This window comes from Sander vitreus, chromosome 18 (assembly GCF_031162955.1).
Source record: "Sander vitreus isolate 19-12246 chromosome 18, sanVit1, whole genome shotgun sequence".
In the NCBI taxonomy this organism is placed as follows: Eukaryota; Metazoa; Chordata; class Actinopteri; order Perciformes; family Percidae; genus Sander; species Sander vitreus.
In genome coordinates, this window is record NC_135872.1 from 6,309,727 (window position 1) to 6,330,012 (window position 20,286).

Genomic DNA, 20,286 nt, shown 5'->3' on the forward strand with positions numbered 1-20,286 from the left:
ACTAATTATTATTTTTTTAGATCCATTTTTTATTAGCACCATTTATCATTCAGACATACAGAACAAACTCCACAATGTATGACAGTCAGTGTCAAACAACATGATACAACAGAGTGCATACAACAGAAAAACACAAACTGCACAAAAACAAAAACCCTCGCCCACCCCCCACCCTCTGCTGTCTCAAGTTAAACAAAACAAACAGAAATCACGCCTTGCCTAGTCACTCTCCTCTTCTTCTTGTGGCGCTGAGGTCATTTTGTCTGATATTTGTGCTGCTGTGTTTTTCCATAGGTTGACAGTTAATGATTTGGCTTTGTTAATCCTTGCTGTAGAGAGCTCAAGCATAACTGTGTCTAGAATATATACGCTAACCACTGTTTTATAAAAAGCGAGTGGGGGGGGCGGGAGCCAGCGTTGAGCTATCATTTTCTTAGTTGCAGTTGAGCCGGCTAGCCAAATGTTCCTCTGTCTCTCGAGCAGGTGTAATTTAGAGTTATCATTAAGTAACAGAACAATAGGGTCAGTAGGAATTGGACATCTTATCACATCAGAAATTATTGATGTTGTTTTATGCCAGAACTCATGCACCTGTTCACATTCCCAGACCATATGTAGGAAAGCTCCAGTTTGTTCAGGTTGACAGAATGTACAATAGGGAGTGGGAATGGCTTTCGAAACGTATCTCTTCTGAGGAGTCCAATATGTCCTATGGCATATGTTGACGTGGATCTGCTGGTGATTTGGGTTCTTCGAACAGTGGAAAATGTTGTCCCAAACTGCCTTCCAGTTAATTGTGTTCCCCTCAGGGCTCAGCTCTTGTTCCCATTTCTTTACTATTGGGAGTTCTCCTATGGTTAATTGCAACAGTTTAGCATTAATCTTGGACACTAATCCTCTCACAGGGAAATCAAAGAACAATTTAGTGACTGGGTGGACCTTAAGACTGTTTCCCCATGGTACTCCATAACATTTTAGGGCTGATCTTAAGCAAAAATAAAAGTAAAAGGATGTCCTGGGTTCCTCAGAAGTAGCTCTCAGGTCTTCAAAACTCAACATACCTTTCTCATTGAATAGCTGGTCTAAAGTATAAATACCCCTGTCCCTCCACTGCTTACAAGCAAAAGGTTTGTTACCAGACATAAAGTGTGTATTGTGCCATATTGGGGTATTCATGTGCCACTTATTGGTGTAGTTCAGGTGCTCCTCCACCTGTTTAAAATTGGCCAATGTGTTGGTGATAATGGGGCCATAAGTTAGCATACACTTTTTTGGACAAACACCTGCAAAGGCCAGGTCTTGCAGTCTTAGACTTCCAATGAGGTTTTGAGGTGAGTGATGGCAGTGCAGTCCACCTAGCCAGATCCCTTTGAACACTACTTAATACAGTTTCATAGTTGTCCTGGACCACTCTCTGTAGCGATGCATATATGATAATGCCCAAATATGTAATTTTGCTTTGAGTTGGTATTGTACCACTAATAGCTGATATCACATGCCTGTTGTTCAATAAAAGAAGATTAGATTTATCCCAATTGATTTCATAGCTGGAGATTGAGCCAAATTTGTTGAAGATCTTATGAATTTTTGAAATCCTTGAAGTCCTCAAGATCAGAGATGTACAACAAAATATCACCTGCAAATAATGATATTGAGCTGCTATTGGATTTAATCTGGACATTACAGATTTTATTTTGCCTCATGGCCTGGGTTAACAGTTCAAGAGAGATCGCAAATAGCATGGGGGAGAGCGGGCATCCCTGTCAAGAGCCCCGCTCGATGGGAAACGGCTGAGAATGCAAGCCATTGGTTGAGACTATGGCTGTGAGATTTGCATATAAAGTACGCACCATGTCAATGAATTTGGCCCCCAAACCAAACCTCTCCATTACTTGCCACAAGTAGTTCCACTCTAAGCGGTCGAAAGCCTTTTCCACATCCACTGATAAAACTGCTGCCGTTTTTGGAAGGTTTCTGGCTTCTTCTATTACATGAAATAATCTGCGTACATTGTCTGCGGCATGACGCTTGGGTATAAAACCTGATTGGTCGGGGTGGACTAGCTTCTCAATAAAGCATTCTAAGCAGAGTGCCAAGACTTTGGAATAGAGCTTAATATCAGTCCCGATGAGGCTGACTGGCCTGTAATTTGAGCACTCCATAAGATCTTTGCCCTTTTTGGGTATAACATAAATGAATGCAGTGTTGGTTTGTTGGTGAAAAGTACCCTTCTCTATGGCCGAGGTTAGAGCTCGTAAAATGGTAGGTCCCAATATGTCAAAGTACTGTAGAAGAAGTTGTGATGGAATTCCATCCAAACCCGGCGTTTTCCTTTTTTAACAGTTTTTAATGCTGATTTAAGTTCCTCTAATGTTATTTCTGGGTCAAGAAGAGGCAGGTTTAGTTTTTTTAGGAACTTCTGGCACTGGGTCGGATCCGGGTTGCAGGAGGACTCATACTGCTTTGAGTAAAAGGATTGAAAAGTGGCGCTGATATCCTTAGGATTCGTTGAGATACCTCGGTCTGTGCAGATGCTGTTGATAGTAGCTCTGGACTTGCGTTGTTTTAATTTCAGTGCCAGCCACTTGCTTGGTTTGCAACAATTGAAATAATAATTTTGCCTCACTCTGTGCATTATGAATTCAGCTCTGATTCTTAGCAAATCATTTAGCTCTGCTCAACTTGTGACTAAGAAAGTATGTGTAGATTTAGAAAAACAAGTCTATAGAGACTGCTCTAGAGATTTACAGCATTCTTCCAACTCTGCAATCCTTGCCTCTCTTTTTCTCTTCAAATTGACCGCAAGGAAGATGTGAAATCTCTAATAAATCCTTTAGTTGCTTGCCAAATGAATGCAGAGTCCGAAACTGAGTCAATATTGATTGCTATAAACTCAGCCCGTTTGGCTCTAAACCAGGGACGGACTGGGGCTAAAAAACAGCCCTGGACTTTCTCCCAAATAGGCCAATCATCCAGCCATTCGCCCCAAGCCGTGTGCGACAGACACTAGTCAGGATGTCCTGTTACTATGTCACAATACTGTAGCCTATCAGACAAGGTATTCACAGCAAGTAACATCTCAAAATCAATGATGATAATTGGGGTTGTGTTTATTAAAGGGATACTTCACCGATTTAGCATTAAGCTTTGTATCAGTAGAAACCCGGTAGAATTTTTGAATGACCGTGCTTCCCTCCCTCATGTCTCCCTGAGATGAGAGATCTCTGTATTGTGGGTCTGGAAAAAAATCTTCCGATGACGGAAAATGACGATTTTTGCATCATCTGAAGATTGTTTGACCAGAGGCAATGGACTACAGCCAGTGGTAGGAGCTACTTCCGCATATTTCCACCCGCCCATAGGGGGTTGGACTGTCCTCTTTCTCCTAAGATTTCCGAAGCAAAAGAGCATCAGCCATCTTGAATCTTCGCTACTGGCTTCTCTTAACACATTCATGCTTCTCAACAGAAAACTGTTACAACAATTATGTGCATTCAAACTACCGCACATGTGTACCACCGAGATACATTGGCACAGATCGGAGAATATGAAGGACACTTTATTACAGACGGAATACTCTACACACTACACGAGCTTCGCCCGCCTGCTATGGAGACCAGCGGTGTTGCTCGATGCCTCTGGCTGATAAAGGGACATCCTTAGCGGGGAACGTGGAACGAGTGCTGGTGGAAAGCTAATGCTAGCCGGCCACCTGTTCCATCAATCCTGCAAGTGTCCGCTCATTAGACAACAAACTGGACTACATCCAACTTCAACGAAACTCATAACGCGAGTTCAGAGACTGCTGTGTTTTTGTTGTTTGTGTGGAAACATTGCTGAACAACAGTGTACCGGACTATCCAGCTACCAGGCTGGCTGCTCTGTCGCCGGGTAAGACTAGCTAGTGGAGGTGGGCTGTGTTAACACGGACTGCCTGGTGCAGAAATGCTTGTATCCAACTAACTGCTAACTGCTGGTGGAGTTTGTGACTGTTAAATGCCGACCATTCTACATTCCATGCAAATTTACGGCTGTGTTTATACTCAGTATTTACAGCCCACCAAACGCTAATGCTAGTATGTGTTAGCTGAACTTTACAGAGCATATAATGTGTGTGCACTAAATGTAGCCTGTTTCGTATGTCGTTTTTATATAATTTCGTTTTTATATATTTTAAATGTAACACAACTTGAGCCACGGTGAAACGTTTCATGTATATGGTTGAAATGACAATAAAACACACTTGAGTTGAGTTGACTGTCTCACTGTCTGTCTGTAAACGATAGGCGTGGCTTGGGAGTAGACGCTAAAGCAGCGAAACAAGTGCATTCTGGGATTTGGTGTCTTTCATCCACATGAGCCAAAAGCACATTTTCTGGCTGTTCTTGGCTAGAAGGCACTAATTACTAAAAATAAATTCACATTTCTACTACATAAGTGACCCAATTTAAAGATATATTCATCTTCCTAATGAATGAAGAGTGAAATATCCCTTTAATGAAGCCTCAGCCTTCAAATAAAAACAAAACATGTACAATGCCATTACATCTGCATTGAAAATAAAACACAAATAATGAAATGTCACTGGCTACAGAAACACCAAATTACACAAACTTGTAATTATAAAACAGTACATAGTGTCATATTACACTTTTGATTCATATTAAGGCTGTGAAATGATGAAATGCCCTATGCCCTATCAATTTTGTCTGTGAAGCTTTCACAAACAACCACCTCAAATTTCTCTCAGTCTCCTCCCTCTGACACAGCGTGCATTCATTTCCTCATTCATTCATTCAGTCTGTATCAGGCGCATTTTAGCGCATTTTATCTGCATTAAATAAAAAATAAAAAACTGTTGATTTATTAACTTTGTTAGGCAATTTATAAAACGTTTTTTTCTCAAAACATGGCATTTCCTTTTGTCGACGATCCCGTTGATAAAGAAGCTGTATTACTTCTCAGGGAGTTAAACATATAGTACGTCGGTAGATGATATTGAGGCCCCAACTATAGCTGTATTTTCATTTCCAGATAACTACCTATTTGAGCGGTATGGTTTTTCTTTCCAGTCTATCAGTTATGTAGCCTATATAACCTTATCCGTCCTCATATCACTAACGTCACCCATCGTGGACATGCTCATACATCCCAGCAGATTATTTGTGTCGCATTACGTTTTTTTGCAAACGGCAGTTTTCTTTACAACATTGGTGATGCGGAGCATTTTAGTAAAGCCGCTGTAGCAAAGCGCCATCAGAGACGTGAGATTCGCCCTGAAACGTGTTTTAAACATTTTTTAGGTGTTCCCTGGACACAAACCAGTGAGAGCCATTAAAAAGGAGTTCAACAGTATTGCAGATGAATGATGTAAACCCTTTGAAATATAAGATTATGAATTATAATTATGTTAATGATGGTGCTGCAGCCTCAGAATGTGATTAGTAGGCTATTTTTTGCCCGCAAGATTGCACCTAAATTGAATAGATTATAAGTTCAATACCATTTCACCAGTAATATTATCCTACTTATGATTAAATATGATATTAATACACTATATTGGAACTCACGCATTTACTCTAGCAGCAATTTTCTCCCATGCAAATTCTCTCTCTTTTGCAGCAGCCGCTGTGTTTAAATAAAAAAAAGCAATTACGAAATACATGTTCAAACTCACTGTATGTGCGTATATTTCCGCCGACCAGTTTGTTTGTGGTTACCATGGTGTATCGTAGTATCATGGCTCCATTCATGCTGCCTTTTTATAGTGGTGGTGCACGCGCTTGACTACAAGTGAACCTAGGTTATAATCGTTAACGAAAACGAATAAAATAACAAAAACTAGGTGGGAATAACATTGTTCCATCCATCCATCCATCTTCGTCCGCTTATCCGGGGTCGGGTCGCGGGGGTAGCAGCTCCAGCAGGGGACCCCAAACTTCCCTTTCCCGAGCCACATTAACCAGCTCCGACTGGGGGATCCCGAGGCGTTCCCAGGCCAGGTTGGAGATATAATCCCTCCACCTAGTCCTGGGTCTTCCCCGGGGCCTCCTCCCAGCTGGACGTGCCTGGAACACCTCCCTAGGGAGGCGCCCGAACCACCTCAACTGGCTCCTTTCGACGCGAAGGAGCAGAGACTCTACTCCGAGCTCCTCACGGATAACTGAGCTTCTCACCCTATCTCTAAGGGAGACGCCAGCTACCCTCCTGAGGAAACCCATTTCAGCTGCTTGTACCCTGGATCTTGTTCTTTCGGTCATGACCCAGCCTTCATGACCATAGGTGAGAACAAAAACTGACCGGTAGATTGAGCGCTTTGCCTTCTGGCTCAGCTCTCTTTTCGTCACAACGGTGCGATAAATTGAATGTAATACCGCACCCGCTGTGGCGATTCTCCGACCAATCTCCCGCTCCATTGTCCCCTCACTCGCGAACAAGACCCCAAGGTACTTGAACTCCTTCACTTGGGGTAAGGACTCATTCCCTACCTGGAGAAGGCACTCCATCGGTTTCCTGCTGAGAACCATGGCCTCCGATTTAGAGGTGCTGATCCTCATCCCAGCCGCTTCACACTCGGCTGCGAACCGATCCAGTGAGTGCTGAAGATCACAGGCTGATGATGCCATCAGGACCACATCATCTGCAAAAAGCAGCGATGAGATCCCCAGCTCACCGAACTGCAACCCCTCTCCACCCCGACTACGCCTCGATATCCTGTCCATAAATACTACAAACAGGATTGGTGACAAAGCGCAGCCCTGGCGGAGGCCAACTCTCACCTGAAACGAGTCCGACTTACTGCCGAGAACCCGGACACAGCTTTCGCTTTGGTCGTACAGAAATTGGATGGCCCTGAGAAGGGACCCCCTCACCCCGTACTCCTGCAGCACCTCCCACAGTATCTACTGGGGCACCCGGTCATACGCCTTCTCCAGATCCACAAAACACATGTAGACCGGTTGGGCATACTCCCTCCAGGATCCTTGCAAGAGTAAAGATCTGGTCCGTTGTTCCACGACCAGGACGGAATCCGCGTTGTTCCTCTTCAACCTGAGGTTCGACAATCGACCGAACCCTCCTTTCCGGCACCTTGGAGTAGACTTTACCGGGGAGGCTGAAAAGTGTGATACCCTTGTAATTGGCACACATCCTCTGGTCCCCCTTTTTAAAAAGGGGAACCACCACCCCAGTCTGCCACTCCTTAGGCACCGTCCCAGACTTCCATGCAATGTTGAAGAGGCGTGTCAACCAAGACAACCCCTCCACACCCAGAGCCTTAAGCATTTCTGGACGGATCTCATCAATTCCTGGGGCTTTGCCACTGTGGAGTTGTTTAACTACCTCAGCAACCTCCACCAGGGAAATTGACGACAATCCCCCATCATCCTCCAGCTCTGCCTCTACCATAGAGGGCGTATTAGTCGGATTTAGGAGTTCCTCAAAGTGCTCCTTCCACCGCCCTATTACCTCCTCAGTTGAGGTCAACAGCGTCCCATCCTTACTGTACACAGCTTGGATGGTTCACCGCTTCCCCCTCCTGAGGTGGCGAACGGTTTTCCAGAAGCACCTTGGTGCCGACCGAAAGTCCTTCTCCATGTCTTCTCCGAACTTCTCCCACACCCGCTGCTTTGCCTCTTTCACGGTAGAGGCTGCAGCCCTTCGGGCCCTTCGGTACCTTGCAACTGCCTCCGGAGTCCTCTGGGATAACATATCCCGGAAAGACTCCTTCAGTCGGACGGCTTCCCTGACCACCAGTGTCCACCATGGTGTTCGTGGGTTACCGCCCTTGAGGCACCTAAGACCCTAAGACCACAGCTCCTCACCGCAGCTTCAGCAATGGAAACTTTGAACATTGTCCACTCTGGTTCAATGCCCCCAGCCTCCACAGGGATGCACGAAAAGCTCCGGCGGAGGTGTGAGTTGAAAGTCTGTCGGACAGGGGCCTCCTCCAGACGTTCCCAATTTACCCGCACTACCCGTTTGGGCTTACCAGGTCTGTCCAGAGTCTTCCCCCACCCCCTGACCCAACTCACCACCAGATGGTGATTGGTTGACAGCTCCGCCCCTCTCTTCACCCGAGTGTCCAAAACATATGGCCTCAGATCAGATGAAACAATTATAAAATCGATCATTGACCTTTGGCCTAGGGTGCTCTGGTACCAGGTACACTTATGAGCATCCCTATGTTCGAACATGGTGTTCGTTATAGACAATTCATGACTAGCACAGAAGTCCAACAACAAACAACCACTCTGGTTTAGATCAGGGAGGCCGTTCCTCCCAATCACGCCTCTCCATGTGTCTCCATCATTGCCCACGTGCGCGTTGAAGTCCCCCAGCAGAACTATGGAGTCCCCGACTGGAGCCCCATGCAGGACTCCACTCAAGGTCTCCAAGAAGGCCGAATACTCCGAACTCTTGTTTGGTGCATATGCACAAACAACAGTCAGAGTTTTCCCCCCCACAACCCGCAGGCATAGGGATGCGACCCTCTCGTCCACCGGGTTAAACTCCAACGTAGTGGCGCTCAGCCGGGGGCTTGTGAGTATCCCCACACCCGCCCGGCGCCTCACACTCTGTGCAACTCCGGAGAAGAAAAGAGTCCAACCCCTATCCAGGAGTATGGTTCCAGAACCGAGACTGTGCGTAGAGGTAAGCCCCACCAGATCTAACCGGTAGGGCTCCACCTCCCGCACAAGTTCCGGCTCCTTCCCCCACAGAGAGGTGACATTCCACATCCCCAGAGCCAGCGTCTGCTGTCCAGGTCTGGTCCGTCGAGGCCCCTGACCTTCACTGCCACCCATATGGCAGCGCACCCGACCCCAGCGGTTCCTACCACAGGTGGTGGGCCCATGGGATGGAGAGATAGTTGCCACGTAGCTTTTTCGGGCTGTGCCCGACCGGGCTCCGTGGCAAACCCGGCCACCAGACGCTCGCTGACGAGCCCTCCATCTGGGCCTGGCTCCAGACGGGGGCCCCGGGCTTCCTCCGGGCAGGGTCACTCCATCTCTACCTCAGTCACTCATAGGGTTTTTGAACCATTCTTTGTCTGGCCCCTCACCTGAGACCACTTTGCCTTGGGACACCCTACCAGGAGCACAAAGCTCCAGACAACACAGCCCTCAGGTTCATAGGGACACACAAACCTCTCCACCACGATAAGATGATGGTCCCCGGAGAGGGGAATAACGTTGTTTTATTTCAGTTAACAAGGAATAACATTGTTGTTAACTGAAATAAAAATAAAAATGAAGCATTACAAAAATACGATAACTAAACTAAAACTGTAATGTCTGTTTGCAAAACTAACTAAAATAAAATAAAATTATCGAGTAAATGTAGATGTAGATGTTTTTGTCAATGTCTTTCATAGAGCAAATGACGTTATATCTCTCTGACCATGACATTTCCCGTAGACATGTATAGTTTCCGACTGGGAACCCAGAAATCCCGACATTCCACGTCAAATTGAACACAACATAGTCCATGCCCCTCGCCTGGCATCATGGCGGTACCGAAAGTTCGAAGAAAGTAGCACCTTTTTGATTATGCCTGTGTCAGATAAAAAAAAAAGATCTGCAGTGGAAGGTGGTAAAATATGTGGACAATGTATTAAAGGGAAAAGTCCCAGGAATTTGAAAGTACATTTGAGAAGCGCACACAAGCTAGGAGGCTAACCTAGCTTACCTTAACAAGGTAAAGGAGAAAGCAAAGCCTCCTTTCCCTGAAACAGAAGCTAACCCCAGTAACGTTTCGGGCATGGATGTATGGGTACAGGGCCAGGCAGCATGACGGAGGCAACAGCAAGACAGAGAACACTACAGGAGGGCTTTCAACGGTGACCCGATAGCTGCTGGTTAGTAAATACGCAGGAACACCAAAAGCGGGAGGAAGCGGGAGTTAATATGTGGATTGATACTGGGATGTCTACACAACTGTGTGACTCGATTGATTTCAAACAGTTCGCCACTTTACTCAAACCAAAGTTCAAAACACCTGTTCATGTCTTCTTTAGTCTGTTGGCTATTTAGGTTTTCCTGGAACACGTCACTTACACATTGTGCACTTACTGCGGCATCTTGTGTAGAGTGTTTACATATTTATGACCATATGTAGGCTACATTTTATGTACTTGTGTTATTGTTGAATACATTGTCAATACATATTTCTAAAATTATATGATGTTTTTGTTGAGTTATTATTACACAATACTTTTTCTGACCTTTTTGAATCCCCTGACAAATAACCCATATTACAAAAAAGACTAAAACTAATAAAAACTAAACTAAAACTAAGCATTTTCAAAAAATAAAAACTAAACTAAACTAGCAAACCCGCTTTAAAAACTAATTAAAACTAAACTGAATTTGAAAACAAAAAGTCAAAACGAAATAAAAATTAAAACTAATTAAAAATGCAAAACTATAATAACCTTGGAGTGAACCTACTCTGAGTTGATTGAACCAACTCAAATCAGCTGTTCTGGAACCGAAAACTCAGAGTTTCCCATCTCAGGGTAAATCAACTCAGAGTTCAGGGTTAGACTCAGAGTTTGTTAAACCTCCTTCCTGAAACGGGCCCCAGGTCTTTGCCAGTTCCACAATAGTAAACGCAAATATGAAAGACAAGGAAAAACTGCACTCAGACAGAAAGTGCAAGCTAGAATTTTTTGGTTAAACTTTTGGTTAAATTTGGTGAATTATTTAGCCCCCTTCCCTGTTTGTTAGCACGTTTAGAGTGGTACCAGTGCATGCCTGATGTTTTCCCGTTTAATTCAATACCATAGTCTTCATACTAGCAGCAAAAGTGAGCTTACTACAGCCTCTCATATACAATGAAGTTTCTAACTAACTAACTATTTCTAACGCGTTTAATGTTTCAAATTAAACTAACAGAAATGATTAAACACGTTAAGTTTGACAGCACTAAATGGCACGATCATTTTCATAATCATGTTGCACACCCATGTTGATAGCTGACTATGCAATTCACTAAGATAGGGATAAAGGCAGCCTATTATCATGTGTCCTGCTCCTGGCACTTACCAGCAGCAGGCTTGCTGATGTGAAATTAACTCTGTGAGCTTTTTGCATTTTGCTGCATCAGTCTCAAGAGACTTGGCCCTCTGTTCTTTGAATTTTTCCCATCCACCTTTCTTCTTACGTTTTCTACTAGCCATTGTCACATCTAATGATGGATGTTGGACGGCCGTTCTGGACTTTTCCCGAACGCACAGATTGTCAGTCCGTCCCTGCTCTAAACTCTGCATAAAAAGCTGTGTTCTGGAGAAGGGAGTTATTAAATTCCCACCTTCTAGACCTTTCTCCTAACATATCACAACAGAATATGATTATCAGCGCATTGTGATCAGACAGAATTGCTGGTTCTATAGCTATCGTGTGGAACATTGCCTTAAGCTCACTACAACACAAAATATAATCAATGCGGGAGTGGGTGAGGTGACGTGCGTGTTGGGAATTGGTAGCGGTACAGATCCAATTATTGGCAAATTATCAAAGATGTTTTATCAATATTAATAAAGTTATGAACATGGGTATTAATAACTTTACCAAATTGACAAACAATCAAAACGGGGCACCACCCTGAACTCAGGGGCCAATAACTGAACTGTAAAACTCTCATTAGGTGGTGTTCCCTTTAAAATACAGATCTGAATTAATTTAATTAATCCATCTGGTATCCTTTAACGGAACAAAAGGAAGGGTGAATTCGAGCACTGACTGTGTTCAACCAGCAATTATTACAACAAATACACAAAATAATCACAAACAACTGCTATTAAAATATAGTAGAATAGAGTAGAGACCGCGTGATTTGGGGATATATATATATATATATATATGTAGTACAAAAACACAGAAATGGCTCCACCTAGTGTTGAAATGGTGCGAAGCACCGTGAAATTCCAACACGGTGTACAGACAAAGGAGCCCGCCACGAGGCGCTATTACAATGCCGAGAGGGCAGTCGTATAGCCTATGGTTGCTGGCTGAGACCAGCTGTTTACCATAGTGTGTGTGTGTGTGTGTGTGTGTGTGTTCGGTTAGTGTGTAAAAGATGAGAGAAGCACATTTAGAGAGAAAGGAAATTAATCTTGATCTTCGAGGTTCTGACAGTGATCACCCTCTCATTCAGTAAAGTAATTAACTTCTCTGCAGCAGGAGACTCAGCAGTGTAGCATTTACGTTTTTAAACCAGCTACATTCTTTAACACATTCATTTCAACAAATGCAGAGGTGCATTCACAGAACTAGATTTGACTCGGCGGTCACAAACACAGATTAATAATCAAGGCGCACCGGTAGCGCTTATTAATCAAATCACATTAATGTCATAACACAGTTGCAGCATTAGCAGTTATTACATTAATAAACACATACATGTCTCTGCCCAGAACACTATAAGGCCTCTTACTGTGTGCAGTCCGTTAAGTTGTCCGGCGGATTTTTCCGCGGGGAACAGAAAATGGGTTAACCACTTGGCCAGTGATTAACGAAAAAACTCCACCCGTGCAGGGTGTGTGGAGCTGTTTAGAGTTGACTCGGAAGGGAAAAGCAGTCCGCGTTGTCCGATTTCCTCCTAGAGAAAAGTGTGGTTGATTTCCCTCTCTGCAGAGCTGAAACACTGATGCGTGTTTCAGAGGATCCAATGGTGCTCACCAGAACAATGAAATTAAATCCACTTTGTTTAAAAAAATTGAAGTTTTAGCACAAGCGCTTGTCGTGCCTCTTTTCACAACGTCAGCTGCGGCGGAAAGACAAAGGAAAAAGTGTGTCAGAAAGTTTTATAGGCTCAGACCTCATGCTGTGTTCAGGGTCCCGCAGAACCAATGGGAATAATCAGAGTTCTTGAAGGTGCAAACTTTCAGCCATTTTGTGAGTGAAATGTAAATGTGATTTTTGGCTGCTACAGTAAAATGGAGACTTCATCCCCTTTGTTGGAGAAGCCCCATGTGCTTCCCTTTGTTCCAGAGGGCTCAGGGCTTGGAATTGTATGTGTAGGCCAAAAACTCTTTGTTTGAAAAAGGCACATGTTGGTCATATCTCAGAGGCTTGATGCTCTGTGATCTCTTTTATTTCAGAGATAATTTAATTCCCCTTTCTGTGGTCCCAACATGTGGAAAAAAGGGTGTAATCCTTGCTAGTAGTGATTGCCTCGCTTGTATAAGCGCTACATCTGTATTCCTTCTTCTTAAGTAGTCCAGGAATTTAGTTCGTTTGATCGGCCCGTTTAGCCCCCTGATGTTAACTGAAAGGATTGAAAGTTCAGCCATCTTCAAAATATACACGCATACATGTCTCAAGTACCCTACCGGAATTCGCTGATGAATTTGTAGCAAAAGGTGAACTGTTAGATCTGAGCAAGGTGTGGAAAAAACATAAAAAATAAAATAAATACCCTAACCCGCTGAGACCGCAGACCCCAACCCGTATCTGTAAGATACGTGGCCACATCAAACGCAGCATGTGTAAACTCCTGCCCACAATTACCCCTCCTGTTTAAAGTCACAGGAACGTTCAAACAGGTCTAGTGAACTTCTTATGCTGAACATGAACGGTGTTACAAAAACCCTAGAACTAGGTCTCAACCAGCTATCAAATTCTGAAATAAGCTATGTGAAAAACACACCAATCTAGTTGGAGTAACAAACATACTATAAGCTGTCAGCATCCATCATGTACTTTCAGTCTGGTTAAATGTTCCTTTAAAGGGGTGGTTCAGAATTTTGGACATAGGACCTCATTTCCAAGTTAGCCAATGTGTTATTTATCAGTGGAGACCGTTTTCAACAGTTTTCATCCAGTCCTTCCAGTTCCAGCAGAGTTCGCTGGTGGTCAACAGTATCTGCTAGCCTGCCACTAAAAACTTACCCACTCCACAGTACACCCGAGGCAAATAAATTATAACGCCAGACTATCGATGTAAATGTCTGTGTTGATAGCATAATGTTATAAATAAAACTACCCTTACATCTCAATGATCGCATTACATTTTAAGGGACTAGTTTCTCAGTAGCGGCGGAACTTTACTTTGCTCCGGTTAGTAGTACTACGCCGAAAATTAAGCAGAGAAGCCCACTCCAGTCGGGACACCTATACACCTAGTACAGTGGTATTGAAGCATTGGATTGGAAACTAAGGACTAGGCAACATGGTGATTTAGTGTGCATTTAGAAATTGTAAAAATAAACCAAACAAATGGGCACTACAAAGTTTCGACTAATTTCCATTGGGAGATCCAGAAAGGAACCATCTGTGGCTTCTTGCTGCTAGCTTGGACATCAAGACACCGGCTGAGACTGTACTCAAGTGGCGAATGTTTAGTGATCCTTTTAGACCAGACGACTTTGAAAAACCCCGCAATCTAAAGGACCACAAGTCACTGACAATGAATGGTTCCATCCGTCTTTCCAGGTGCACCAACAGCTACTGATGAACAGGTAATAACTTTTGGTAGGCTACTCAAGCTAATGAAGCTAGCCCCTTTCATACGTTAGCCTAGCTGCTACTGATAGATTAAGACTGACAATGTTGGTGGAGATAACGTTACAGTCCAATGCATTGTGGAGAGTGACAATGTTAGCTAACGGTATAGCTACACTCTTGGTAGATACCTGGCTGGGCTAACCGCTAACTTTAGGTAATTGCTGACAGAAAATTCATGTAAGCTCGGACAGTTTACATGCAAATTTCAGCGGCAGATAAATAAACTTGCGTGATTGTCATGGATTTACATCAATAGTCGTTATAATTTATTTGCCTCGGGTGTACTGTGGAGTGCGTAAGACTGCGTTTAATGGCAGGCTAGCAGGTACTGTTGACTTGCGCTAGCCTAGCACCAGCTAACTCTGCAACTGGAAGGACCAGATGAAAAGTGTTAAACGGTCTCCACTGATAACACACTGGCTACTTTGGAAATGAGGTCCTATGTCCAAAATTCTGAACCACCCCTTTAAAGCTTGGCTCCAAAACTTACTAACAGTGTCCTCAAGTCAAACTTGGAACAGTAGCCCAGATTAGAGTTTAGATTCTCTGCCCGAGCCCGAACTGGACCTGGTTTGTGTTTATTAGAAAAAAACACAAAAAAATAATGAAGTAATAAATAATGAAATACTTAAAATAAATAAACTGGCATTTAAAGGGTTAAAATCCTGAAAATGATTGAATGTTTGGTAGTTTTGAGCAAGTTAAAAAAAAGTAGAAAAGAATACTGATATAAGATGATTTAATAGCAGTTTTTGTGTGCGTGTACATTTTTGCCACGAAGGTGTCCAGTGTTTGTAAATTTGAGAAGGACATGAGGGTTAAGATAATTCTAAACAGATTTCTGTAGTTCAAACAACTTTGAATTGTAGTTGAGAACATCAGTTATAACGGCCCACGTATTAAAAAATTGTTGGGTTTAAATCGGGCTCGGGCTCATAATTACAGTTAATGTGTCGGGCCGGGCTGGTCTCGGACACAACGTGCATGGGCTCGGGTAGGGTCGGGCTTGATTTTTTTGGGCCCGATCTAAGCTCTAGCCCAGATACCGCTAGTCCACAACCGCTAGGTCCGCCAGCCTCGGCCCCGCCGCGGGCTCCAGCACCAGACACAAAGTCCCCCCGCCGTCCTCTGGCTCCGTCGTCGGCAACAGGCCCTGGTGCGGAGCGGCAGCCCGTGTGGATGTCGCATCGTCCTCCATATCCAACTCCCGACAGAAAACACTTGCATCTGTGGCTGTAGTGAAGGTGAACTCTCTCCCTCCGTGGGTCATTCTCAGGGTGGCCGGGTAGATAAGTGAGTCTGAGATGCCTTTAGCATGTAGCTCGTGTTGTGCCCCTTCAAGCTCCCGATGCCGCTGGGTCATGAATGTGCCACAGACGGGTTGCATCGGATCACGTACTGTAATTTCCTGCATCTCAGGCTCTGCCTTGATGTTTTGTTTTGAGGCATTAAAGGTCCCATGTCATGAAAATTTCACTTTATGAGGTTTTTTTAACATTAATATGCGTTCCCCCAGCCTGCCTATGGTCCCCCAGTGGCTAGAAATGGCGATATGTGTAAACCAAGCCCTGGGTATCCTGCTCTGCCTTTGAGAAAATGAAAGCTCAGATGAGCCAATCTGGAATCTTCCCCTTATGACATCATAAATGGAAAGGTTACCTCCCCTTTCTCTGCTTTGCCCACCCACAGAATGTGGCCCGCCCATGAAAAAGAGAGAGACATCATGGCTTGCAAACAAGCAAAGTGGCAGTTGGTCAAGGCCACACCCCCACCCTCCACCTTGCCCCCCCTCTCTCCTCCTCATTAGCATTTAAATCTACAGACACAGACATGGCACATATTAGGAAAGCTCATTGTGGGACTGGCTCTAGAGGCTGTATTTCTGCACCAAGGCTGAATTTCAGGAAGGAGACTTCAGATACAGTAATAGGGGACCACTAAGACCTATATAAAAGCATCCAAAAAGCAGCATGTCATAGGACCTTTAATTTCCGTTAGCGCTCTCTTCACTGCGTTGTAGACCACTGATTCAAGCACACTTTGTTGCTATTCCAAGACCTGAGTGATCAAGTCCTCCATGTTCGGGACTGTGCTAGCATCAGTTGCTATGTTAGCCACCACTCTGTTAGCTGCCGCCATGTTAGCAGATTTCTCTGTCCGAGTAGATAGTTTAGACGACAACGAGACCTGCTTTTTCGCGCTTGCAGGCATTTCACTGAGTCACTGTGATAACAGATAAAACGATTTGGCGTCGAAGAAAAAGGAATAGACCTGGTTTTTCAATGAAATGCGGAGGTGGGTAAGGAGCTCTTGTTCTTTGTGGCAATTGCGGTTGCTGGTCACGTGACCTCCAGAAATCATAATTATGAGAAAGGTCTACAATTTTTTTTTCTCTGTTGAATGCAATACGCTTCCTTAATTCAGAGTCTGTTCAGCACTACATCACAGAAAGCACTATTGTGTTTGTGCAAGCATTCACACAGGACTTTTTATTCCAAACTACCATTTGAACATGGGAAACAAATTAAATATTCGATCTGTTATGATATGAAATCATCAGTATTTAGTATTTAGTAAGTATTTAGGTGTTGCTTTATTGCAAAGGTATATGCACAAACAAGAGCAAATTGTATGTAGAAATGACATAAAGTGCCATTGATAGCATATTTGAGGTGTTTTGAACAATTTTACCATGTCTTTAAAGGATCTGACTAACTAGCATGGCACATGCAACAGGCATCCGATCTTAAGTAACAGTCTTTTTCATTCCTGTTTTTAAAAATATTTCTTCCATGAAGCCAACATTGTCAATGTAACATCCACTCATAATCCTTCCATCAGAAAAGCTGTTTCATTAATATTCCTGGTAGGTTTGTACATATTGTTTGTATCTTCCTCTTAAAAGATTCAAAGAGCTTCTCCATTACTCGCCCATCAATGTTAAAAGACATGGATCAGTGTTCTAATGGCCCTCTCAGTGATCCTGTCTCCTCTCATAGAAGAGAATCAAGGATCATATTATTTAACACACTGCCATCAGCTACAGGAGTGGGCTGCATGCATTATGATGGATTGGTTTTTCAGTTTGATCCGCAAAAGAAACTCTAGCATACTTGAAAAAAACTGATTGACCTCAACGAGCAACATACCACATGCACAGCTACATTGTTGGCAAATAGGACTTTGCCACTTTATATCCCTAGAGAAGGTAAGTTACTGATGGCACCACCGGGAACATGTGGTTTTACACACACATCTTCCTACAAATTGAGTCAATCAACGACAGCCATAGTGACATCACATGTGCAAAACTAATAAACTTCTGAAACAAGATCACACATCATTCTGCTGGTTTCAGGAGTAGTGTCAAATTAGGTGGGGAAATAGAAAATGTCGTGAATACAGTCCTAATTACTTTAAGGCACTGAATGACTCACTGTTTGGTAGCACCGGTCCAATCCGGCCCACTACTATTAATAAACAGGCTCACACATAAGCACTGAAATAATAATCGGAAATTAGCAATTGCTCAGGATGTGACACCTCAAACTGATGCGTCTGTGAAGGCTAAGAGGTGCTAGCTTTCAGGGGCAGTGAGTAGCCTACTTCATGTAAAATGCTGCTTCAGATGCGTTTCCACCCCGACCAGATGACATTTATGGAGATTAAAATGATAAAATAATTATGACTCTGAGGCAAGCTGTATACGAGATAATTGCAAAAATGTAACCTTGATTGTTACAACCTGACTTTAAGGTCATTGAGTATCAATTACCTGAGTAGTTTGATGGAATATGCATCCAACCTGACTTTTGGTCTTACAGTTTTTGTTGCACTTTTAGCAGAGAAGAATACAGAAGAAAAGAAGAAAGAAGAAGACCCCTAATTATCAAAAGAGCAGAGTTTATACCTGTGCCCTCTGGGAGGAGCCACAGCTCCTGGTTTTTTTCCTGCCTCTTCATTTCTAATCAGTGCACTTTTGTATCACCATTCAGCTGTTTATTGTCTAATATTGTGAGTATTATTTATTGTGTAATATGTTATGTCTGACTACATGTTATGCTGCTGACACCCTATAGGCTACTGAGCATTTCTTTCATCTTGTGTGCAGCCTATATAAAAAACGCTCAGTCCGGTGTTTAGAAATACAGCCTAAGGGCTTGTTTGACACATTTCTATTCGCTGTAATTTAACTTGTACTGTTGTGAAAAACAAAAGATACCATGGGTAGTAAACTACAACCAGAGTCAAAATAACCCGATTTGTAGGTAGCTTGACATTGTACATTGACCATAATTGGGTCCATTTGACCCAGTGAATTTTAGTTTGTACTTTTAGCTCAATGATTCAATAAATAAATAATATAGCATGTATCCACAAATACTCGGCATTTAGAACTATATGTTGGGAAATTAATAAAATAGAAATTTACTGTAGATCCATATGACTCACAACTTCAGTATTTCTCAGAGTATTGTTCCTCCTAATGCACTAATATGTTTACGTTGATTGAAGTTAGGCTAATTTAGCTGGTTTGTATGTTAAATCTAAATTAGAAAAGTAAAACATAACTATAGCTGTTCAAAAAATGTAGTGGAACAAAAAGTAAAATATTTCCTCCTAAAAATGTAATGGAGTAAAGGTGTGAAGTGGCATGAAATGGGAAAACTGCAGTAAAGTAAATGGTACTTAAGTACAGTACTTGAGTAAATGCACTGTATTTAGTTACATTCCACCACTGCTAACTGAATAACCATCAGGAACAACACATGGCTTATACGTCTTATAGCTGCTTTTTTTAATGCAGGTTTAAAGCCTACTGTATGTTTTATTTGAACTGTTTGTATTATCAAAGATGTTGTGAACTGTGTCCACAACAAACAACTGGGGAAAACTAGCAAAACTCAGGAAACTCCAAGGCACTGTCTTTAGAAAAATTTAAAAGCCTTTATTGTTATGGCTTGGTCATCTTGAACCTAACAAAAACTCTGACGCGTTTCGGCATACAAGCCTTCATCAGAGAATCAACTGGGGGAAACTGGATGACCTCCCATGATAGTGATGATAAAGCCATACACATTACATTGTCACCACCCGTACTGGGACCTTTTGCAATAGAACACAACAGACACTGATTAGATAGACAGTAAAGATGCAAAGATACAAGTTTCACCATGTGTCATCTCTGTAACAGAAACTTCTGCAGCTGCAGAACTTCAACACTCTGATGGCAGTGGTGGGGGGGCTGAGCCACAGCTCCATTTCTCGACTAAAGGAGACTCACACTTATCTGGCTCCAGAAGTTGTGAAGGTTAGTCAGTACCAGCTTTTAAATGCACTCTCTTTATTTGCACACAAACACTCAGTACACATGCATTCCTAAAGCATAAAAACCCTAACCCTAACCATACCACTGTATATAAGGGTTGGTTATACATGGTTATCCAAGATCCAGTAGTAATGTGTTTGTAGGGCAACCAAGCTTCCACGTGGTTGTTTCAGATTTTTGTTGCAATTGTGAGAATGATTTCACAGCTTAAATAACATTTAGCTCAGCAGGTAGAGTGTGTACCATTAAGGCGTAGTCCTTCCTGCAGCGGCTGGGGGTTCAGCCTGCAGGTTGTCCAGTCTCTCTCCCCTTTTCTCTCTGTCACCATCTAAAAGCATAACAAATTGGATGAAAATGTTATAAAGGATTGTTATCAATAAAGCAACATCTTTCACACCTGAGTGGTTGAGATAGTAAAAATGCCTATTGTTGCAGTTCTTTAAATAGCCA

General features: G+C 43.1%; 1 protein-coding gene across 5 annotated transcripts in view; it reads left to right on the top strand.

Moving 5' to 3' along the window:
- Nucleotides 1-20,286, top strand: part of rasgrp3 (RAS guanyl releasing protein 3 (calcium and DAG-regulated)) — a 99,030-nt gene that overhangs the window by 43,103 nt on the left and 35,641 nt on the right. For all 5 annotated transcript variants that reach the window (XR_013503451.1, XR_013503452.1, XM_078275104.1 and 2 more), the window contains exon 8: nucleotides 19,702-19,818. Coding sequence is in view for 3 of the 5 variants with exons in the window: in XM_078275104.1 (XP_078131230.1) it covers nucleotides 19,702-19,818 (117 nt within the window). In the remaining 2 variants the exon portion in view is untranslated. The remainder of the gene's footprint in view (nucleotides 1-19,701; nucleotides 19,819-20,286) is intronic.